The 24,875-nt window shown below is 41.4% G+C and overlaps 1 protein-coding gene across 1 annotated transcript in view; it reads right to left on the bottom strand.

Moving 5' to 3' along the window:
* LOC133456804 (adenylate cyclase type 6-like) overlaps positions 1-24,875 on the bottom strand; it is a 51,533-nt gene that overhangs the window by 14,613 nt on the left and 12,045 nt on the right. The window contains 11 exon segments of the mRNA XM_061735396.1: positions 331-428; positions 522-669; positions 2,636-2,664; positions 2,749-2,877; positions 3,989-4,130; positions 4,396-4,554; positions 5,375-5,502; positions 6,924-7,035; positions 7,724-7,817; positions 7,820-7,844; positions 10,667-10,816. Coding sequence (XP_061591380.1) covers positions 331-428; positions 522-669; positions 2,636-2,664; positions 2,749-2,877; positions 3,989-4,130; positions 4,396-4,554; positions 5,375-5,502; positions 6,924-7,035; positions 7,724-7,817; positions 7,820-7,844; positions 10,667-10,816 — 1,214 coding nt within the window.

Here is a 24,875-nt window from a genome sequence, read left to right as displayed (position 1 = left end):
TCTTGGAATTGCGTTATTACGCCTCACACTCATTGATAATCAGGAATATTTGATCAGCAGGACCCAGCTTCTCCTTGTCATCTTAATTTCTAAAGCGAGAGTGTACTTGCGTTCATTTTGACCAAATAAATAATTAAAATGTGTACTATTGCGTTGTTGTTCATTTTAGATTGTATTTCCATCATTCTAAGATCTGTTGAGGAGCAGATTTTTTCTTTTTCTAATCAGAAAACCAACCAACTCTGATTACTAAACCTGTTATAAAGTTTAAAAAGGATTTAAAATGCTTTTAAAAATCATTAAGTAGGAAATAATGGCGAGTGTACTCACTGTGGAAAGATAACAATCTGTATGAAAGATATAAAGCAGAACACGAGCAGAGTACAGGCGACGTAGCCCCCAAAACGGTCATCAACTTTCTTTGAATACTGCAACAGAATCAGACAAGAGCAGCAGTTTTTTAGTTTGTATTCGACTGGTAATCGAGGTGAAGAATCCAAAGCAATCACGAGACTCGTCACCTTTTTCTCCAGGCAGGAGGTCTGGAAGGTTAGTAGAAACTTCTTGACGTGGTCTTTTCTGAGCTGGTCGATGCTGCGAGCGTCTATGGCTCGGCCCAGAAATTCATCCACCTCGTCCTCCGGGTTCATGGCCTCCTGAACACCACGGCTGCAAAAACAAAAAAAAACAGGGGCGCAGGCTGAGCGGCAGGGAAACAGCGTTGCCAAAATACTAGGGCTGGGACTTTATCGCGTTAATTACGATTAATTAATTACAGAAAAATAACGCAACCAAAAAAAATAACGCATTTAATCGCAATTTACTTTTGCACTCCAAACAGTGCGGAATGTTTCTCATTGCACGAGTTCCCGGTATAAGTTTCCCGTAATCCTGATGCACAGAACTCAACACGAGAAACAACAATGGAAACTAAAAGCGATGGGAAGTCATTGCTGGGCGGAAATTTTAGTTTTAAAAAACTACTGAGTGGAAACTTGGATAAAAGCACAGTTGTGTGCAATCACTGGAACTTGAATATAGCTAACTTGAATTTAAGTGCAATCATATTAAAGCAGCACAACGTAACTTTCAGCTTTTCTGAGTTTGGCGGCATCTTTTGGACAAAAGCGGTAGTGTTTTACCAGAAAGAACACTACGTTTCCCATGAGCACCAGCGCGTACTGCCGGAAAACTCCTGTCCCGTCGCTGCATTTGTTTTGATGAGAGGAGACTGGATGCTTTTCTGTTTCACCAAGTGAACAGATGGAATGCAAAAAAAAAAGATGTTAAACTGCTGGAAAGGAACTGGAATTTACCGGGATACCTTAAACAAGGAAGCCAGGGAGCGGTATATGGAGAAAATAATGATTATTAACGGTCTGGATCCATATGAAATCTCTACTGAAGAGCCATATGTTTCAATAAATTTGTATAATACAACATACAGTACATGTTTTGTATCCCTATTACTTCTCTTTTCTTTTTTTTTGACCGCTGTATTATGCTGAAGAGCCGCCGAGGCGTGATTATTTTTGTTTTCCTCGTGAGATTATTTTTTTCCTCTGCAGCTACAAATAAGAGTTAATATTTTTTCCTCAACAAACTAGTTTTATCTGAAGATTGGGGTTTAATTGCACCGCAAAGAGCTGGCCAGCAACTGCGTTTAGCTGGCGAAGTGGGGAATAAAACCCGTGTTTTGATCCGACCCCGGTCTGTGTGAGTGTTTGTGGTTTAAGGCTGTTTATGGTCCTGCGTTAAATCGACGCAGATCCTACGGCGTAGGGTACGCGGCGACACGCACCGTACGTTGCGCGTCGCCACGTACCGCCGTAGATGTGCGTCGATTTAACGCAGAACCATAATTCAGGCTTTACTGTGTGTTTGGTCGTTACAGCCGCGATCCAAAGCGACCCGACGACTCTTTCACTCTTTTACTTTGTTATATCAGATACTTGGCCTGCGTGGTTCTGCCTCCGAGCAGGAAACCGGTGAAAAGTTAAACCATTAGGATCTTTTACCCACGTCTGTTGTGTGTGGAGCTGCTGCAGCCACAACTCAGCAACGGGTTACCAGCTCCTGCGGAGCTCTGAGCTCCAAGCCCCGCCCATTTTCGTCTCGACTGCGAATCGGGAAGGAGGGGGAAGTGACGTATGTGCCGTAAAGCAGTCAAAGCCGTAAAATTTGTAGTTTTTTAGTGTGGCAGGGTTCCTACCATGCTCCTCAAAGTTACATAGTGCCAGTGAAGGTGATACAGACTCCCTCAGACCATGACAGAGGTGTCATTAAACCTGTTGGAAGTTGATGTACCATCACAATGACTCTGGAAATATGATATTAAGGTGGAAAAGTTACGTAGTGTCGCTTTAATATTATTCATATTACACTTTATGTTAACAAAAGTTATCAAAATAAACACAATTTTGTTGTTTAAGCTCATTTATGTGTCAATTCAATGATTCAGTCAGATACCAAAATCCATTTAAATTGAAAAATGTTGCTTCTCGTATCAAATATTGATATGTGATTAAGTGCGATGAATTAATTACAAAGCCTCTAATTAATTAGATACATTTTTTTAATCGAGTCCCACCACTACAAAATACAGAATCGTATTGGATGAAAAGTATTTACTCACTTGTCTTTACTGGAAGATTCATCAATACCCTGAAAAGAAAGAAAACAGATAAAAGTAAGGCCTCAGCCCGGCTTTTTCCACCCGCCCGCCGGTGTAGAGACGTCCAGCCTCACCATTTGTCTGAAGACTTTTGAGTCTTTGGTCCTGGAGAAGGTTCTGTCGGGGACCCAGCGCGGGATCAGGCCCTCGTTGGAGTTGGCTCTCGTCCGCTGCATCTTGGCCATCATCGCCTTCTCCTCCTTCTGCTCAGAGGGAACAACACGAAGGCCTGACCAACTGTTCTCACGCAACACGGTGAGTGACCGAGCCAGTGACTAAGGACGGTGTTTTTCACAGACGAGAGCAGCAGACGGCGGTTTCAGGACCTCTTTCACACCAGTCCGCGAGTTACACTCAGATTATACACTTTTGGTTTTGCTTCCTTCAGAAATGACATGCTGTCAAATTACTACGTGCACATTCTCAACTCATCCATCTTTTCATTCATGTCTTCTAACGTAATAAACTGCTGTGAATTTCCGGGTATTTAACAAACACAGAGATCCACAGATCTGTTGCTCAGTCTGGACTTTCTCTCTTCATTTTGGCCTCATATGAAAAACCAGAGGTGTTTTTTTTTGCACCTTACTTAAGTAGAAATTTTGGTTATCTATACTTCACTGGAGTAATTATTTTTCAGACGACTTTTTACTTTTACTCCTTACATTTTCACGCAATTAGCTGTACTTTTTACTCCTTACATTTTAAAAACAGCCTCGTTACTCTATTTCATTTGGGCCTTTAAAATAAAACTATCCAGTTAAATTGCTCCATCCGGATAGAGTGAATTTGGTTGTGGTTGTTTCAGATGTTCTTGTCCAGTTTTGTTCTTACATCCGTTCCCTCAGATTCCTGCAACTAAACTTGGATGTACATTCCAATAAAGGTTAGGATAAAAGATAACATGCCTCTGAAGTTTGACTTTTTGCACCATTACAATACTTATAGGCAACTAGTCATCATATCTGCTGCTCTCTGAAACACATGTTAATGCTCAATAGTACACATATATGCTTCTTTAATATATTTGCATTATACTAAGATGCATTCATTTTCAATGGCTTTCGTCCTTAATGGCTTTTTTCCCCCTTACATTACTTTTACTTTTATACTTTAAGTAGTTTTGAAACCAGTACTTTTATACTTTTACTTGAGTAAAAAACTTGAGTTGATACTTCAACTTCTACAGGAGTATTTTTAAACTCTAGTATCTATACTTCTACCTGAGTAATGAATGTGAATACTTTTGACACCTCTGTGAAAAACTGAAAGAGCTCAGCGTGACCAGAATAGTGCGGGTGTTGGTGCACTGACCCGTTTCTGGCTGCACCCGAGGACCAGGAAGGTCTCGATGCTGTTCTCCTTCAGATATGCGTTTCTCTCTCCTCCGAAACCCGGCTCCACCTCATAGTCCCCGTTCAGATACTGCAGCGTGGCTTTTGTTATGTGGATGCGCCTGGCGGGGTCAAGAACAACAAAAAAAATGTTTTTTTCATCTCTATTTCTATTGTATTTTATTTATTTAAGAGAATGACAAAAAAATGAAAGAAATTAGCTGAAAAAAATGTTTTTATTGAATACTTTGATGAAGGTCACTTGAGCGTTCCGCATATTCTGATAAATTAATTTGATAAACAGTGTAATATTTACGTTTTCTTTCTATTTTTTACTAAGCAAAATGTAAACGTGTGGAATAATTTGCAGGTTTTTTTTTCTCCCACCCTGCTTTGCCTCCGGCCTCCATGTGATTGGCCAGCGTCACGTCGTTTGACCACACGTCGAACTGCCACTTCCTGAGTCCCAGCACCCCGCAGTGCACGCGCCCGCTGTGAATGCCAACGCGCATGTTGACGTTGACGCCCGTCACCTCACGCACCAGCCTGCAGAGACACACACGTCAGCATATCCTCACCGGCGGAGGGGAATAACCAGTACTCGAGTTGTAAAAAAAAAATCAGGGGGGATGGTGGGTTTTATCATATGGGGACAGATAATTTGTGCTGATTACAAATAATATAATATATTACAAATAATAGCACTGACCAAAACACCTGCAGAAATACTGCAGGAATGACATAGCAGCAGTTAAATGCAGCCTTCTGTAAGCTTTAAATATCCACTGGGCTTACATCAAATACATCAAAACACAACAATAAAAACAGTTTTCTGAACTTATCAATATGACTCTGTCCTTCACAGGATAAGTAACATGGATCACTGCAAAAACTCAAAATCTTAACAAGAATATTTGCCCTATTTCTAGTTAAAATGTCTCATTTTAGTAAAAAAAATCTCATTACACTTAAAACAAGAGTCATCACTGGAAAAAACAACAATTTTCACCTGTTTCAAGTAGATTTTCACTTGAAATAACTAGAAAAATCTGCCAGTGGAACAAGATTTTTTTGCTTGTAATAAGAATATCTTGTCCCACTGGCAGATGTTTCTACTTATTTCAAGTGAAAATTTACTTGCAACAGATGAAAATTGTCAAATAAGTTATTTTTCTGGTGTTATTTTTCTGGAATAAATAAATATAAATGAAATAACAGTAATACCACATTCATCGATGAAATGACATAAGGGATATAAAGGGGGGATGGCAGTTTTACAGGGGGGATAATTTTGACCATTTTTATCATCCCCCCACAACTCGAGTACTGGGAATAACATTCAAATAAAACTAACTCCACAACTCACGAGATGGCCTCGATCATGTCGACGCCCATCTCCACACAGCAGTGGGCGTGGTCGGCCCGGGGTTCAGGAAGTCCAGACACACAGTAGTAACAATCTCCCAATATTTTAATACGAAGACAGTGGTTCTCCTGAGAAACAGAGATGTTTCAAGGGTGTGAGAGAGAAAAATAAAACAATCCAACAGTGTAAAAACATGTGAGACGCCGGCGTCTGGTGTGAAAATAAGAAGTGGTTCCTGTCAAGTAATCGCGAGGTGTGAGTTTAGCATAAAGACTGGAAAATCTACCAATCAACGCCTCAAGAAGGATTCCTCTAAGGACCTTCGGCCAGGGGGAATGGAAAGCACACCCATTTCAGTTCTAATCCTCACATATCAGGACATAACATTATTTGATTGTTGCCAGGTCTTAAACTCAGGTAAATGCAGACTCAGACAACCGACAGCAAGTGTGAGCTCTTCTATGAAAGCAGCCAGTCTGGAGCATTCAGCACTACAAAGCAAATTTCAGTCCAGCATTCAAACAGTGAGAAAGATGCCGGACGGCGATCAATCTTCCCGAGTCCGCCCAAAGGTCACGGCTGTGCAATGCTCAAAGGATCCACGTCTCAGACTCCAGTTAAAAATGTTAAAAATGTTACAAAAAGCCAAAGGTCATGGTGGTAAAGAAGAAGAAGAAGACTGCTACTGCTACTTGGAGTTGCCAGGAGAAAGCTTCTGCCCTCTAAAGAGAGCATGGCAACATGCTAAAGACCAGTTGATGTTATTGACCTTAACCATCAGAGGTGTCAAGTAACAAAGTACAAATACTTTGTTACCTTACTTAAGTAGAAATTTTGGTTATCTATACTTCACTGGAGTAATTATTTTTCAGACGACTTTTTACTTTTACTCCTTACATTTTCACGCAATTATCTGTACTTTTTACTCCTTACATTTTAAAACAGCCTCGTTACTCTATTTCATTTCGGCCTTTAAAAAAAACTATCCAGTTAAATTGCTCCATCCGGATAGAGTGAATTTGGTTGTGGTTTTTTCAGATGTTCTTGTCCAGTTTTGTTCTTACATCCGTTCCCTCAGATTCCTGCAACTAAACTTGGATGTACATTCCAATAAAGGTTAGGATAAATGATAACATGCCTCTGAAGTTTGACTTTTTGCACCATTACAATACTTATAGGCAACTAGTCATCATATCTGCTGCTCTCTGAAACACATGTTAATGCTCAATAGTACACATATATGCTTCTTTAATATATTTGCATTATACTAAGATGCATTCATTTTCAATGGCTTTTGTCCTTAATGGCTTTTTCCCCCTTACATTACTTTTACTTTTATACTTTAAGTAGTTTTGAAACCAGTACTTTTATACTTTTACTTGAGTAAAAAACTTGAGTTAATACTTCAACTTCTACAGGAGTATTTTTAAACTCTAGTATCTATACTTCTACCTGAGTAATCAATGTGAATACTTTTGACACCTCTGCTAACCATGTCCTGATATTTCAAACGTTTGAGCATTACTGCATCATGAGGACGGCTCCTTACCGATGCCAGCTTGTCAAAACGGGCGAAGAGTTCATTGAGTGTCATGACGAGCTCCTGGGCTGTGCATTGAGAGGCCAGGCTGGTAAAACCCTCGATATCTGCAAATAGAATACTGAGACGGAGGAAAGCAGAATTAAAACCCACTCATCCGTGATCACAGGCAATAAAAACCGGCTGGCTCTAAAGTTTTAGCACTCACGAGAGAGCGTTGTAGTATTTTGATGTGTTGTAAATTTCGGGGCAGCTGACCTTGAGAGAGGCACCAAGTTTGGCCTAAACGCTGTCTCAGCGACTTCTGCGCGAGTGTGTGAGAGCGGCTGTGAAAGTGTGTGTGCGTGCGTGTATGTGTGTGTGTGAGGGTGTGTGTGAGTGAGGGTGTTTGCTCAGAGATGTAACTGAATATGTGGTGAATCTCTACATCTTTCGGATTATCTTATCTTTGCTGTGGGTGATTAAGTATTCCCTCACTAGTGTTAATTAGACTCCACTCTGGCAAACCACTCTACCCTCAACCGGATGTGAGAGTGTGTGTGCGTGCGTGTGTGTCCCAAAATGTGCTAGTCTCAGAAAGAAATGGGAAAACATTTGGTTCTTTTAAACTAAACGACTGCATTTTATCGTCATTTTAAAGATTTAACATGCCACATTATCTACAGTGTAGGTTTTCATGTGCTATGAAGACAACTTGAATAAAAAAAAAAAAGAAACGACACTTCTAACACAAATCAAAGTTGGTATCGAGACTGAAATCTTAATTGGTGAGTAAAAACGAACTAGGCCAAGTAAGTCGGCCGTCTCACCTGACGTTGTCGTGTTTCTGGATGTAGATCTTGTGAAACATCATGTCTTCCTTCTTGGCATTGATGTCAGCCTTCATCTCCATGGCAACGTGCCTGGCAACACTGAAAGCAACAGACGTTCCTGGAGATCACACAAAAAAAGAGAATGTAGATTATATCACTCACAACATGACCGGTTTTGGTGCAGACGTGTGCGAATCCAAGGAGTTTAAAACTGAAAATATGCAGACTAATGCTTATTTTGTAAACGGACTAACTCAGTGAGGGCTGAACTCTGATCAACAGGGGTATTTTCATCCTTCTTTGCCAAAAAGTGCTATTTTGGGTTTTATTTTTGGTTAAATATATCAAACCTGCAACAATGAGCCACACAGATGTGGGTAAGTTTAGGTAACATCTGCCTAACATCTAGGTATTAACATGTTCCAGTAACCCTGTCCTTCTAAAGTAGGTTGTTAAATAATATCAACATTTTCATAATTTAACAAAACAAAAAAAACCTGAAAGTATGTGACATATTTGGAATTACAGAGCGAACCATTACTGTAATCGCTCTACGCATTTTGGGTCAGTGGCAACATCATATGGCCACACCTTAACATTTCAATATTATAGTCACAGCCTTTACCAACACGCACTGATTATGTGCCACATAGCGCTTCATCTGTTTGTAGTTTCCAGTCAAAGAGCAACAAGGAAGGAAGACGAAGCCCCTACGGCTATCTTAGGTAACAGAGCCAACGTCCAACTCCAGATGGACAGCATACCATCGCTTGACAAGTGAGCTGTTTGCACAGAAGTGAAGCATAAACAGCTACTATCAACAACATCGTGCAGCGGGACTGTCATTGTTATTACGCCGCCCATTGTGTTACACACAGGAGCCTGCCAAGTGTCTGTTCATAAAAGCAAACGCACAACATCGACTGACTCGAGGCGTTTCCTACAGACTGTTAAGGCTCTTATACGCCGGGCTGACGCAAAGAGCCAGCAGTAAATAAAGACCCCTGCTGGGTTCAGTTGTCATCAGAAAGACAACGAATCCCAAAGGTTGTTGGCAGAGGCAGACCAGACAAAATCCTGATTGATCAGCAACAAGTCCAAAAGAAAGTAAAAAAAAAAAACTATATTTCAGAACAACAGGTGCTGCCTTTAATGCCACATTTCTTCCTGGGACGTCGATGCATTTTTTTTTTTCTGCACAGAAAAGAAGATGCCGGTACTGGACTGTCAGCAATAGTCCTGAAATGCTTTACCGCTCGGCATCATTGATGCCAGAGCGTCTTTCATGTGTTTGTTGCATTGAAAGTGGAGTGAAAGCAGCGCCGCTGCTGCTGCAGTCAAAGTGGAAAACACGCAGAGGAGTGACGGGACTCTCCCACTTCCACGCACTTTTTCCCCCACATTTCTAAGAAAATAGTCATCCTTCTCATCAGTAGGCGATAAGACTAACCAGCTGACAAATATGGTGAGGAATCAAGCGCTTGTATGTGGTCGTAGTGTTGTTTGTCGCCCAGAAGATGTCGAGGATCCCGCTGTCACCACTGATGGATCTGAATCAGATTAAGGGTTAGCCTTGCCACTGTTTATTTTAACGAACGCTGCGATATCAGGAAGCGGCCCACATACTCGACTCCTTGGCATGGAGCTGTGTCCACACTGCAGTTTCACAGGCCATCTTGGTTGCTGCTTACATCTCTGTCAACTAACCCAGTAAATGCGTGTGACAGCATCCACACTCTGGAGCCAAAAGATTTCTTTAATTCCCGTAACACCCACTCGTGACAAAACAAAAAAAGGTGGCCTTTTCAAACATTTTTTATGTTAACTTATAGATTACTGATGGTATGTTTCAGTTCTCACCTAATGTTAGAAACATGTACCATATAGTTGTGTTAAACACTCAGAGAGCTGCTGCTCATCCTTCATTCGAGATGTGCCAAACAGCCCACTCGGTACAAATTATGCAAATGAGTTGCATGGTGATAAAGATGAGTAATAGAAGAAAAAAACTGGATGGCAGAGAGTGTTTCAGGAAGCTCAGGGTTGTTTTTTCCTGTAGAAAAAAAAGTCCCTCCCCTTCGAGTGACTCTGTAATTTTGAATGCACAAAGATGCTACGTAAAAGCAGGGGATATGCAAAACATATAAACACCAGAAAAAGAATAATATTTCCTATTTAAGCTGTAAGAAATTCAGCCGAATGCCATGATGGCATTCGCCATATAAACTCATCTCTTTGGTCTGGCTTTTATGTAGCATCAAATTTTATAGTTTTATTCTGTTAAACATTTTTTAAAGGTATCTGTTTTATTATTTATCTATTTCTTGTAATGTTTTTATTATTATATTTTATTGTTGTGGACTGATTATTTTTTTGCCTTAATCCTTGAACTTTTATCATTTTTTTTTTTTTTTTTCATTTTAATTAACTATATTGTATGTCAGTTTTTATTTTTTTTGGTCTCCCATTTTTTCTTTTTTTGTTTATTACGCTTATTTTTCAGTCAAAATGTCAAAGCACTTTGTATTTCATGTACCTGGTTGAAAGGTGCTATATAAATAAAATGTGATTGATTGATTGATTGATTGATTGATTGATTGATTGATGGCATCACCTGGAGACTAAATAGTAATTCATTTCCAGTATTAAGCTACTTACTTATAAAAGAGGTGCAATTACTGTATCAAGGGCCACAATTTTTTATTATTCCTATAATTCATTTGTTGGGTGGATATCATATAAGTTATCTGTGTAATGTGCACACCTGTGCACACCTGTGCACACCTGTCAGTCACAGCAATGATCACGCATCAGTTCGTTAGCGACTTCCTTGTTTATTTTGGGACTTGTCAGACGCCTTAGTGGCTTCTGTGGGCGATGCATGACTTGTTCTTGTTCTGAGAGTTGGGACGGAGGCGGTTTCTCTGCTCGGATTCCTACCTGCTGCTGGTTCTCACGCTGCAGGTGAAGCCGGGCCTGGATGTAGCCTCTGGTCTCCTGAAAGGCTTGTCTCTGGGAAACTTCAGCAGGATAGTGGGTGCAGATGCCGATGATGTTGGTGCACAGGAAGATAAGGACATTAGCACTCACCTGGACAGAGCAGAGCAGGGACAACAGCACGGTTAAGCACTAAGTAAACAAGGGGAATCCAGCTCATTCACAGGCGCGCCGATACAAACGCCATTACTGTTGTTTTACAGGAACCTAGTAAATACAGGACTGTCTCAGAAAATTAGAATATTGTGATTTTCTGTAATGCAATTACAAAAACAAAAATGTCATACATTCTGGATTCATTACAAATCAACTGAAATATTGCAAGCCTTTTATTATTTTAATATTGCTGATCATGGCTTACAGTTTAAGAAAACTCAAATATCCTATGTCAAAAAATGTGAATATTCTGGGAATCTTAAACTTAAACTGTAAGCCATAATCAGCAATATTAAAATAATAAAAGGCTTGCAATATTTCAGTTGATTTGTAATGAATCCAGAATGTATGACATTTTTGTTTTTTTAATTGCATTACAGAAAATAAAGAACTTTATCACAATATTCTAATTTTCTGAGACAGTCCTGTACAGTTTATGTGCTTGTCTTCGAATTATCAGACAAAAATGTTTCAAACATCCCAAACAGCATCCCAGATCACTGATGGACAGTTTGAGGCTTCGGGCCGTCTGCAGTCACATCCTGTTTGAGCTGATTCTGATGTAATAAAATGTTATCAGGCTGATCTGTCAGCTCGTACGCCGTCTCCAGATTCACCGATTCGTGTGACATTTAACTTTCCTGTTACTCAGATACTCTATTTAACGTGAGAAAGTCTTTTAGACCCCTGTGTTTGCTGCTGGATCTATAAATCAACACATCATTGATCCGCAGGCTACATCAACTTCACTTCTTGGTCTTCTAGGGTTCACACATTTGCAGGTTTGAGCTTCTGGGATGTCCTGACTTGGTGTCTGCACATTATCAGGTCCACCATCTGGCAGAAGCTTATTGGAACCACATACTTTCATTTCCTGGACACGTCTTAGGTCATTAGCTGGTAAATGTAAAGACGAGCGTCTCAATCTGGGGATTCACTTTGAGATTACAGACAAAAGCCAGTTTTCTCTCGGTATTTAAACGGTGCACGTGCATGGTTCTTTGCATGCAACATGAATTAGTTCAAACCTTCATGCACTTATGTACATTGGGTGACCTGGACACTTTTAAATGCAGCCTTGTCACACGTCTCAAGATATGATTTAAAAATAAATATTTATTTGGTTTTAAATTTTCAAATTTAGGCGAATACAACTTCAGATGAGAAGGTTTAACACGATCGGGGTCTCGCACCATTAATGCTCGTCTCTCTTTAGCGCCGAACACAACATCTCAGCCACGTTAAGGTTTGGACTCTGTGTCATCCAACACGGCAAGTCTCTCTTTTTCCAGCCATTGTGCCTAACATTTGCTGCTGCATGTGGGATCACCGTGCACTTGCATGACCCGACTTCAACCAAACCGTACGTTGTTTTCAGGGACTTTACTTTCCTCTGTAAGGCCTACAGAAGCGGGAAGGGTGCTTCTTAATTCTGCATTAGCTTTTTGTTAAAAAATAAACAAAAATACCATACTTATTATGTCATTTGTTGTTCATTTAAGGGTTTTACTTTCTTCTCCACAAAATTGTATTTAAAGATTATTATCAGTGTTTGTGTATACCAAAAACCTTTGTATAAAAAAAAGAAAAAAAAATCACCAAAATGAGTTTAAAAGCCTGTAGTTAAAAACTGATCTTCATCCAAGACGCCCCCCCCCCCCCCCCCCTTGAAAAAAATGCATACATTGAGTAAACCTTCAGATATCAGACTGATAAAAACATGATAAAAACATTTTACCAGGTCTACATGTATTAGATTTAGCTGTGAAGAGCTTCATCTGTTATCATTTCTGTGTCAGCTGTTTGTTTGTCGGGTCCTGTTCTCTGGTATGCCACACACACACACACACACACACACACACACACACACACACACACACACACACACACATTTCCTCCAACAGGAAATGGGCCTATTTGTGGGACTGGTCGTCCCCTTTGCTCCTCACAGTCCACCGGAGTCGTGTTTACAAGCGGCCTGCGTGCTGCAATCTGTTAAAAAGCATCTTGCGGTGTAATGTGATACCATTATGGGATAACCTCCAGCGAGCAAAAAAAAAAATGTCCCCATCTGCACCGTGGGAATTTCTGTTGGCCCGACACAGAGCCACTTCCTTTAAAAGATGTGCATTCGCAGGCTGTACGTGACGCTTCTCACTGCCGAGGACACATGTTGACACTGTGCACCAGAAGGAAGCTCAAGGATGATACATCCTTTCTAAAACAACACGAGCAAAGAAGAAGCTGTCAGGCAGTCGATGGTAAATGTTCATTCAAACCCTTACTGCTGTTTTGTTTTGTTTGAACAAGTACTTCCTGCTTTTTTGTCTCTGCTTCATTTCTTTCTTGAGAAGTTTAGAAGAATACTTGTTCAGAAAGTGAATCAGAGCCAAAATGTGCATCACTGACATCTACTGGGTAGAAGTGGGAACACACAAAAGTAACATCAACAGTATTGCTTAGGTTAACATTTCAAATATATGGAGAAAACTGCAAACAGACCAAACCTAATTAAACCTGGACAGAAGAGGCAGCTCTAATAATTCATGTTCCTAAACGGCCCTTAAAGCCTCTCAGAGTACAGTAGGTCATCCAGCCAAAGAGATGCAAACAGCAACATCTGCATTTTGCCGATTCGACACACTGGTTGTCACCAGAACATTCGCTTTTTAAGTGTCTATGTGGGAAAAAAAACACGAAAGAAAAAAACATATATTGACTAAATAATTAAAATAACTGTCAAGGAACATTATTTTAAAGGGACAGCTGGTACTTCTGCGCAACATGTCGAAAACAGGAACCCAGAGGAGCTTTCTTTGAGTAAAAGATTTAAATATTCATGCAAATAAATTCTTAACAGAGGTATGTTTCAGCTTGACTTCCTTGTCTGCCTTTATTTTTAGATTTAATACACATGGCCAGTCAATACTGAGTTTCCATCTGTCATCATTTGTTGTTTTGTCTTTTTTATTTCCTTATTTCTCATATTTATCTTTTTTCCAGTCAGTGCACCACCAGCAACTTTCTATTATTTGATGCATTTTTATTTATTTATTTATTTGTACAAATCTGTATCCTCATGTCTTCGGGAATATTTTATGGGGAACATTCAACAAATGATACAGTATGTTATCATTTAACTTTAAATTTACGCCGTCTGTTAATCAGTTGATTTGAACCCTGGTTGATGGTTCATTATTTACAAACAGGTATTTCATTACCATCTAAATATTAATGGGGATGATCCCCGCCCCCTGTCCTGTCGCAGTATTTCATCCGGAGCCGTCAGGGAGACGGCTTCACGACTGACACTAATAGAAGCAAAAGCAATCAAGGATTCGGTTCACTGACTGCAAAGTGCTTAAGTCCTGGAGCTGGGAAAAAAATCATTACCCTACCACCGCCGTGCTTGGAGAGTTGGGATGAAGTGTTTGTACTGATAAGCCGTGTTTGCGTTTCACCTAAGCGTGCTACCGTACTGGAAGGCCAAATGTCTCCACTTCGGTCTCAAGTGTTCAAAGGGAAAATTTCTGCAGGAAGTCTTGTGGTTTATTCAGGTGCAGTTTAGTGGACCTAAGTTGTGCTGTCTTGCTGGGAGGAGAGGCTTAAACCTGGAAACCCTTCCAAACTGAGGTCAGTAAAGTCGTAAAAGCTCTTGACCTTTGGGTCGACTGGGACACTGAAGCTTGGCATCTCTCATGCATGATTTCCATCTTTATTTCCTTAAAATGATGGACTCAAATTTGTTTGGAAGTGGCATTCAACTAAGGTCGTTGCTAATATTTTTCCTTATTGGCCTTGTGTTTACACACAGCTGAGTGCTCAAGAACAAAGGTGAGCACAAAAGACAAAAATAAAAAAGACATGTTTAATGGAAACATTCGTTAACATGATTATTGTAGCTGCAAAGAACACTGAGGATTGCAGTGGAGGAGTAGAGGCGGATGAGTGATGCAGAAGTGGGTTTGAAAATAGAGTAAACAAGCGGGGGGATAAAATAATGGAAAGCCAAGATAAAACTGAAGAATGACAGTTGTCAAAGAAGGAAGGAAATCGGTAGGAAGTGTTATAACAGAAGCAGGATGGGGAAGGAAAAAGACAATGTGGGGACGACAGGAGTCCGGAGAGTGTGAGTGAGTGAGCGAGGGCGGGGGAGAGGGAGAGGGAGGGAGCAGGACAGATATGGGCCACAGTGACATTAAGCAGATGGCTCAGAGTGCTCAGCTCTGTTTACTTTACTCTCACTGTTCAAGCAAAAACAGCCATAAGACAAAAGTGGAACCTGCAGCACGAGGCCTGTTTTGCAGGTGAGCATCTGCATGTAAGTCCAGTCCAGGCTTTCATGGATGGCAACATGGTTTCCTCTCCATAAGCGGCCGCAAACATCTAGCTGTCGTGAACGTTGGTGCCGTACTCTGTTGTGTCTGAGTTTCAAAGCCTCAAAGTAATTGCTTGCTTTTCTCAAGAGGGCCCAGACTGCTGGATTTACAGAGTACACAGTAAGGTCCTGTGTTTACACAACAGCACTCCACCTTTTTTTAGGAGCTCTGCTCGGCTCCGTCTTTTCCTGCTACCTGTACTGTACAGGCTGCCACGCTCCCAGCGCAAGGTCGCCGCACCTGCTCACATCCTCTGAGCTCAACAACACACTCATTTGTCATGCCTCATCACTTATCCTGCACCGGTTTGGTCCAGCACTATTCATATCTCACCTCCGTCAGGTGGATTCATCACCCAGTTAGTAGTATGATTACCCCCCTGCTAAAAGGGTATGTTCAGTTTCAGAGGATAAGAATAAACCAGGAATTGAACATCACGTCATGGAAAATCCTTTTTTCTTCTTCTTTTTTTTTTTTTTTTTTTTTTTTGGCCATAATAGCAGTTGTCATTTCCCCGAGGGTGAATGATGGAAGCAGCCATCCAGCCGGTCTGTGGAGACGACCTCAGCCTAATCCCTGGATATCAAAATGGCATTATGTAAGAGCTGATCTGAACAACACGGGCCACGCAAAACAGCAGTCACGCTGCCTATTCTACTAGGCAGATTAAAGTGGAACTTGTCACAAAAAAAAAAGCCTCCCGCAGCCTCCCCCGACCTAATCAATCCATGCATTCTTCAATCAATAACTCACTTTTTGCTTATTTTCATGCCGATACACAGTTAGCAGCAGAGGAGCAGGGGAACAAACCTTTACACCAAGAGAGATCTGTCAGTCTTGAGCTGAGATGTGTTGAATTACATTTCTATTCAAAATCTATTTTAAGTTCTTGAGATCATCCTGGATTTTCCATAAACATCCACAACGTAGTTTGGATATTTTACCCAATGTAAACCCATGAAAAACTGTGCTTATGACTATGTTTAGTGACAGCAACTTGCAGCACTGCTCCTTCTCTCCATCCAAACACCCGTCACCGTTTGCGCCAGACGCGCCCGAGCAGCAAAACACATGGATTGTTGAGAAAAAACGTTGTGTTTTCTTTTTTTTTTTACAATTTTTCTCGTCATTGATGATGGATTTAAAACACCAACAATTACGTTTAGCAGAAAAGGGACAGTTTTGACAGCGAGTCTATAAACATCGACTTTTACGGTCATCGTTCAGTTCAGTGCGTGCGCGTCGCTGAAGAGGACAGAGGAGAAGAGACTGCGGACAAATGAAGGGTTCAACAATATCCCTGGAGACAAAAATAAAAACCGCAGTCCATCACAATCCTTTTTTTTGAGCAGTCACAATCGATATTTTTAAGCTGACAATCACATTTGTGAAAGCAGAGTGACAACTAACCCTAAATCCTCCTCTGCCCTCAGCTCCCAGACAGTTTTTAACATCTTTAAGCACTTAGTTATGATTTTCCTGGACAAAACTTCCATCAAACAGAGCTTTTTTTTTTAAAAAAGAAGCTAAAATTGCAAAATGGCCAAATGCTGCATGTGTTTGTGTCTTTTGACTTAACATCCTAAATGTGTGCAAAGGTGGATCTATAGTTAAAGAACTTCCTTCAACACTGACAGTAGGATGTGGCTGATAGTTGGCAATCACAAACCAATTTCCTTTCAAACTGCACAATCTCCCAGCTGAAAAATTATCCAGGTAGCTGGCGTCTCTCTTCTTCCCTTTCAGTGTTTGCACAGCACAGCTGTGGGAGACTTGCCCTCTCACTTTTGTCCCGCCTGCTCTCATTCCAGTTTAACAATAACCCCACGCCGCCCACCACAACGTGTTCGTGTGACCGTCAGGTCGGGGGGGGGGGGGGGGGGGGGGGGGTAACTCAACAAGGCAACTTCAGAGACAACAGACTGCAGTGAACTGAAACTGAGCAACCAAAACTATCAGGATGTAAACAGGAATAAGTAAAATTCACACGTACAGGACTGTCTCAGAAAATAAGAATATTGTGATAAAGTTCTTTGTTTTCTGTAATGCAATTAAAAAAACAAAAATGTCATACATTCTGGATTCATTACAAATCAACTGAAATATTGCAAGCCTTTTATTATTTTAATATTGCTGATTATGGCTTACAGTTTAAGATTAAGATTCCCAGAATATTCAAATGTTTTGAGGTAGGATATTTGAGTTTTCTTAAGCTGTAAGCCATGATCAGCAATATTAAAACAATAAAAGGCTTGCAATATTTCAGTTGATTTGTAATGAATCCAGAATGTATGATATTTTTGTTTTTGTAATTGCATTACAGAAAATCACAATATTCTAATTTTCTGAGACAGTCCTGTATATCTGTTGGTCAGAAACTCACATTTTACTGTAAATTCTTAAGAGATGGCATTGCAGCTTTAGCTCTGGTCTCTGTTCTCCATCCCAAGACCCCGTCCTGATTGGGAAAGAGTCCGGGTTCAGGGGAGATGAGGCGAGGAGGTGGATGTGGTTGTAGAGGTGGGAGGATGCCAGCAGCGTGACACACTAACACAGTCACAGCACACTGCTCCACTTCGCCTTTAACCAACCACTCTTTATCAATATTTATGAGTTTCTTTAAATCATTTTTAAAAAAGTCGAATGTTAAAGACGTACACAGAGCTGAAATCCTGATAAATGACACAAACCTACATGTAAATGAGCTGAAATGCAAACCAAACAGAAGGTTTGACAAATCTCATAATCTCATATTTTATTAACAGTACGACACAGGAAGAATATCACACGTTTAAACTGAGTATCTATATCATACAAGGGGGAAAAAACAAGGTCAATATGAATTTAAAGGCAGTGACATGTCTAAATAAATTTGGGATGAGGAGTTTAAAGCTGAGACACATCCGTTAAGGTTTCTGGTGATGTTGTCCCACTCTTGCCTGATACAGGATTGAAGCTGCCTCTCACAGAGTTCAGAGGGCCTAATAATGCACCTCTACACCGTCAGAGAGGCTTCTGAACTCTGGAGCTTATAACCAGCCGGGTGGTCCCGCTCTTCTTTAGTTTGGAGGTTATGGCATGGGACAGCCAAGTGCTCCACAGCCAAGGCAGTTATTCTCTTAGATAATCACGCGTGTGTTTAATGCAGTTTCCAGGGATCACATTCATTCAATATTGATTTTTGACCTTCTAAAACAAGATTTCTTCAGGTTCTCAGAATATTTGGATGATATTCTGTACCGTAGATGAACAGATATTCAGAGACAGTCGTGTGACTGACCTGTTGACAATTAACCCAGTTGTTAGTTGTAGGTTCCTCCGGGTTTTTTCTATTTAGTGCCACTTTTACCACTGTCGGTCGCTCGTGTTCTTTTATGTGTTTCTGCCATTAAATTCAAATAAACTTTATATCATGAAGGGTAAAATGTCTCAATTTCAACATTTGACATGATTTTTATGTCCTTTCTTGAATAAAAGATGCTTATAAGTGATTTGAAAATCATTACATGTTATTTCCATGTACATTTTACAGCATTACAGCCTTCTTGGAAATGGATTTATATATTCTTGCCAGCATGTAATACGCACATTTTTCATTATGAAAACACTTTAGATTTTATGATCTTACCACGAAGCACCAACTAGGTTTCATGAATGCTTGTGCTGTTGACGCTGAGGCAAAGAAATGTGAATAAAGGTACTTTAGTAGACATGACATTCAAGTTGTGGGCTTTTAGTGGCAGCTAACCAGCAAGGGGGAATTCAGATTTATCCGACAGCTTGTATTTGTTGGTGAGAATGTAGCTTTGTGGAGCTATATGGTAAGCTAAGATGCTTCTTGGAGCAGCTAATGATCCACCATGATGCACAAATTGAACTAGTGGGATAACAAAACCACCTCAACACATAAATCGTGCCGTGACATTATCCAATATTATCCATTTTACAATTTCTATGCTGTCAGAGCAACCACATATCAATATCATTGTGCATCCTGGCAATGAATCCACTGAAAGACAACCAAGCCATGAAACTTTGCCAAAACAGTCAAAACTTTGCAAAAACCTTCGCATGCTTCATACCAGTGGCATTTCTATCCATTAAAATTGTTTTGAGTACATACCTTACAGGCTAGATTACTGTTCAGCTAAAGGATCTTAAATAAGTTCTTAATCACCGAAAGCATGATATTATAGCATTAAAGCTATAGAAGCATTTGCAAAAGAGTAGTACTTGGTTCAAAACATACGAGACATGTCACATAGCGGTAAACTAATGGAGCCACAGCAAGACAATGGTGTATACAAATCAACTTCATAAACCCAAAACAGCAGAAGCGAAATGGACCAGAGGAGCACACGATATGCAAGGTGGCGCTATATGACTATATGCTACTTACTAGTAGCTGCTTTTCAGCAGTTAGTGTGGTTTAACCTTTTCGGGGGTGTGGCCAAAAGGAAAGGCTTTTTGTTTGATGGCCTATCTATGTTCTTACCCTCACCCGTGGTCCTAACCTGTGGGTAGTGACCTCAGCAATGACATCACAGATACAAGGGGCAAAAACATTGGCTCACTTAGCTCAGAAATAAGGTGCGGAGTTACGCCCACTGGGAGGGAGTAGAGTCAGACAGGAGCCGGTCAAGGTGGCTGGGCAGCCCCGCGCCAGTGACAGCTAATAGCGCTATCCCGTGTGGGGTAGTTTATGCCACTGGCGCCATCACATATGGACACAAAGGATCAGTATTAACAGTGCCATGAGATCAAAGTTGCCAGTGATTGTGAAATGTTCAACTTTCCATCGATAAATACTGTAAAACGAGACTGTAAAATAAAAGCATTGCATTGTTATATCGTGTGTGATATAGACAAATAACACACCAGTTGATCCTCACGCATTAAGTAGTATTTCGTGTCCTGGTTGATGCTCTCGTATCAAAACATCGTCTTGTTTCTTGAGTGTATGTGAATGTCAATAACATGTGCAGTTCAGCCATGGTATACCGTCCACAAAGCTGCGTGTAGGGCAAGAATTTATAAATCCTTTTCCCAGAGGGAGCAAAGACTTATGGGATAGTCTTGTTGAAACAGAGCCAGCAATAGTGCAAGCTCATGGGCTTTGGGAAGCATCTGGAACTCCTTAGAACATCTGTGTTGGATCAGGCTCTGTCGGGCCCACCGCAGCAGCCCAAACAGTGACAGTACTTAGCTCAGGACCAACCAGGCACGCTCTTATCTTTCTCTGAGAGTATCGGTAACACATTTCCATATTTCTTTCATTTCATCTTGTTGCTGCTTTGTCCTGCCTCCTTCCACTCATCGTCATCCTCACTGTCACTTTCAGCCTCTCTGAGAGAGTCTGCCTGCGCGTTCGGTGCCAGGCAGCTGCCGGATTTGTGTGCTCAGCCTGAGCTTGGTGTCTGCACACAAACTCGCACCGCCGTTATCTGAAATGACCAGAACCACATCCACAGATAAATGTCCAGGCTCCGCCCGCTCGCCCTGCTCCCTCATTCATCCGGGCTGATTTAACGCCGTCTGTCTGGGGCAGAGTGTCAGCCGCCTGCAACGCTCACGCGGTCGTCTTACATCATACGAGACGTCTCGTGCAGCAGAAAAAGACAAATATTTTGAAGCCCGATCGCCTCATTCTTGCACCTTAGTAAGTTCAATAAACATGGGAACGGCAGACAGAGTTTCTCGGAAAACCATTTTCCAAGAAGTTTCCATGGCAGCCTCAATCTCAGTGTTGAAAGCTATTCTTAGTCTCTCTTAATTCTGTCATCCTCGCATCTGACATGAAGCAGTGTCATTTGAACAAAAAGAGCACTATCCCAGTCAACCTGTGGTTAAACTAACCAGTTGATGTCTGCTTTATGGTTTTTACTCTATAATCAAAATGTCAAACATGTCATTTGTACTTGTACAGTGACAGATATTTCCATTGCTCTTTTTTTTTTAACACATAACTATGATTTACTTCTGAAATATGGACGTGGACGGTCTGTGTTTTTATTTTACTGCACAGTGTGACCCCAAGCAGCACCGGGGCATCGAAAGAGAATAACACAAGACAACGTAACGGGCAAAGGTGTAGACATTAAATAGGAGTGGTGGTTTTCAATATTAAACTGTCTGATGAAACAAAGACTAACTGTCCCAAAGACAGTCTCTCTTTGTTTCTCCGTTCAGTGTGTCGAGCTGGGAGCCGCTACGCACATGCCCCGGCAGCAACTCGCCTGACCAGCAGGCAACGCCGTCGTGGACTGGCTGAAGTAGAGCTACTAAAGTGCACAATGGGATCGCCTGCAAACATGCAAACAACAAAAGTAGTTGTTTTCAGCACCGAAATAAATGAACATTTCAGATCTGCAGTTTCAGATGTATGATGTTATAGTTATTAGCTTCATTTTTTGATGAGTTTAATGGTGGATTTCAAAGGTTTTGAGAGGTTGATCATCCCACTGGAGCCTTTGTTGGATTGGCACAAAAACGGGCAAAACCTCACTGTAAAAAAAACTACTTCATTGCATTTTTTTCCTCAGTATGGAAAATTTAAGGATGTATTGAAGGGGGGGCGGGGGTTATTGGGAACTGAAAAAAAAAAACGTTGAATGTACTGCTGAGAAGAAACTGGCTTCCTAGAACTGCTCCACAGACGGTCTACAAATAGACACTTTATCTTATGCATTCTCACTGTGCTGCCTGTGAGAATATCGCTTCACTTGCATGAAGCGTCTCCAATGAATTAGCTTCTTTCCTTAGATTCAGGATTTTCCGGGGTGTATCCTATGCTACAGGAGGAAAGAAAAGGAAGCAACGAAGGCCCCCTTTCTTTAGCATTTATACCACCGATACCATTTTTAAAATAGCACATATTCACAACGCAGATGTCTCTGTCTGGTGGCTTTTTTGCGTTTTCTGCAGCAGTTTTGAGGACGTTTCTGGGCCGAAACACAATAGCCTACACAATACATAATTAATGTCCACCCTGTGATGAAAAGTCCATCCTCTGCTGAAACTCCTCATTTCTCTGTCATGTTTCTGTAAACACTGAAAAACAGCACATCACACATTTCGGTTGGCAAGCGGGCAGGTGTGATTTCTGTGGAGAGAGTGTGACTACCAAAGTTTGCCGGTACTGGAGTTGCAAATTTGTTTTTTTGTTGAAATAACAGCCAGATCTGTCTGAAAACGGAAAGTTTAAGGAAATCTGAGCCTTTTTTAAATTTCTTTCTTTGGATTTTTTTTGCAGAAACACACGGATCCCGTGGAAGGCTGTAAAGGCTTCATTGTTTCCTAGAGGACTAACGTCAGAATTTAAGGAACGTACAAGACCTGCGACCAATTATCTACAGTGGGATAACAAACTAGCATAACTAAGAAACCCACACAAAAGAAACTGTTCATTTCATTTTTTTTTCTTTAAATGGTATCTTTGATGCTTACGACACATTTCCACAGCAGCAGGGCTACAAAGATGCACAGTCATAGCAAGCTGACCACAGATAAGCTTCTGAGGACCAGACAACTGGCAAACAACATCCTGTGCATCCCTCCCTCTCAGCCCCCTACCACCGCCTCTCATATGACCTCTTCCTCGTCACCGCTGGGTTTAATTATGGACTGTCTCATTTAGACAGCAGTGGGGAGGAAAACAGAGCAGAAATCCATCCAGGCAGCTACACAACACCAAGCCTCGATGCTTGGACCCTCCGAGACCCTCCGAGACCAAACCTCAAGCTTTCTTTGCTCAGAAGCAGAAGCGAACCTTAAAAACCTTAAAAATCAATTTTGACCTTGTTTCTTAAACGTCTCCCCTTTTCCTTTTTTTTTTTTTCATCTTTACTTTAGGCAACAGCTACCAAACTGGGTCTTAGCTGCTTGACTCGTAGTTGTTTCCATGGCAACCGATGGACCAACTAAACACGAGCATTGACGGAGACACTTAGCAATGCTGTTTATTCCCCACCAGTCTCAGAAGTGATGTGAGACTGATAACTCCTTTATTGGTCCGTAGATTGGCATGGCGGTAAGTGTGTGTGTGTGCATGTGTGTGTGTGTGTGTGCGTGCATGTGTGAAACACTCAATACACGTTTCACATGAGATTTTGGTCAAATCTTTTGCTGCAGTCCTTCTGGGGACGTTTGGCGGACTGTGTTAGAGGCGCGTGCGTCCGATCCCCTCAGTCAGCACCCAGTCCTGCTCGCGAGCACAGCGTACATGTGACAGGTATCCTCGTTAAAATGCTGCAGCTGAGTTAAACATACAAATTATTTATCAAGGAGGCTGTGAAGGGAGTGCGTGGGGAGAATATCAGATTCTCGTCCCATCTCACCGCCTCGCCGCTGCTTCTTCCCCGTATAAGATGCTCTCTACTCTACGGCGTCAGCTTTGTACAAGTGATCATCACAGGCGGCACTTCCTCCACCGAGATCCAAGTCTCCCATCTTGATGGAGAGAGGACACGAGGTTATTCCATCACGGGGGAGCTGCTGTGACGCTGTGAACGGCAGCTACGGTTTAATTTGCAGTAAAATGCATTAATTCTCTGTATAATGTGAAAACTGGATAACAGGCGTATATAGCCCACAGCAGGCTCGTATTTATGCTAGGCACATTTCTGATGTGTATAAGTAACATGCTCTGATTTCAGAGTCCATTTATCTCGGGTTAGCGAGAGTTGGACATGCAGACCAGTGCAGCTTTCCAGGACTCAACTCACCATCTTTGCTATGGTCAAAACTCAAATAATCTATTAGGTTTAATTCACACTCATTACATTAAATGTTGGGTTTGCTGTCAGTGTGCATCGTTAACAGCCTCTGCACAGTGTGTGTGTGAAAACTCAGGTCCGTGTGCATCCAGAGACAAGGGGGATGGAGCGACCCGCCTGTTGCTCTGACGCAGGCTCTGATAAGACCGCCGTGTGACGCAACGGTTAGCAGAAACACCGAGGGCCTGGTATTTTTAGGAACCAGTCTTTGACCTCTCGCAGCACTTGTGTCAACAACATCCAAACACCAATGCCTGCCATTGTCAGGGGCCGTAAAAGCAAATAGCTCCGTGGCAAAAGAATGTGACAAAATCTAAGAAATGCATTGACAAGCTTATCAGCGGTGTGCAGCTCCGAGTGCACAAAGTGTGCAAGATACAGTTTTAGGGATTCGACTGTGACCAGAAGAGCACGTCGCGTCAGAATGAGCACAGAGACGGGGTCGTTGTCTTGGGGTGCAAACCTCACAAATAGGGCTGGGGATCGATTCAAATGTCAAGAATCGATTCGATTCCGATTCTTAAGATTCAGAATCGATTATCAAGATTTGATTCGATCCGAATCGATTCGATTCTGATATGGATTTGGGTTAGTGTTTGTGGCAGAGTGGAGTAGCGGCAGCCACTCAGGTGGATGGGACACAGGTGCGTGTCCCGTCAAACTCTCCACCCGGCCACAGTGTTATTAAAACTTGAGCCGTTTTTTGAGCTGTTGCATGAATTATCTGTATACTGTAGTTATGCAAAATATTACTACTAGTATTATATTGAGATTCAACAGCAAGTATTGGCAGCTAATGATGCTGTAAGGACCAATCAGCTCCCAGAATGCTGATAGAACTGC

Source organism: Cololabis saira, chromosome 12, assembly GCF_033807715.1.
Source record: "Cololabis saira isolate AMF1-May2022 chromosome 12, fColSai1.1, whole genome shotgun sequence".
In the NCBI taxonomy this organism is placed as follows: Eukaryota; Metazoa; Chordata; class Actinopteri; order Beloniformes; family Belonidae; genus Cololabis; species Cololabis saira.
This window is presented reverse-complemented; position numbering and strand designations above follow the sequence as displayed.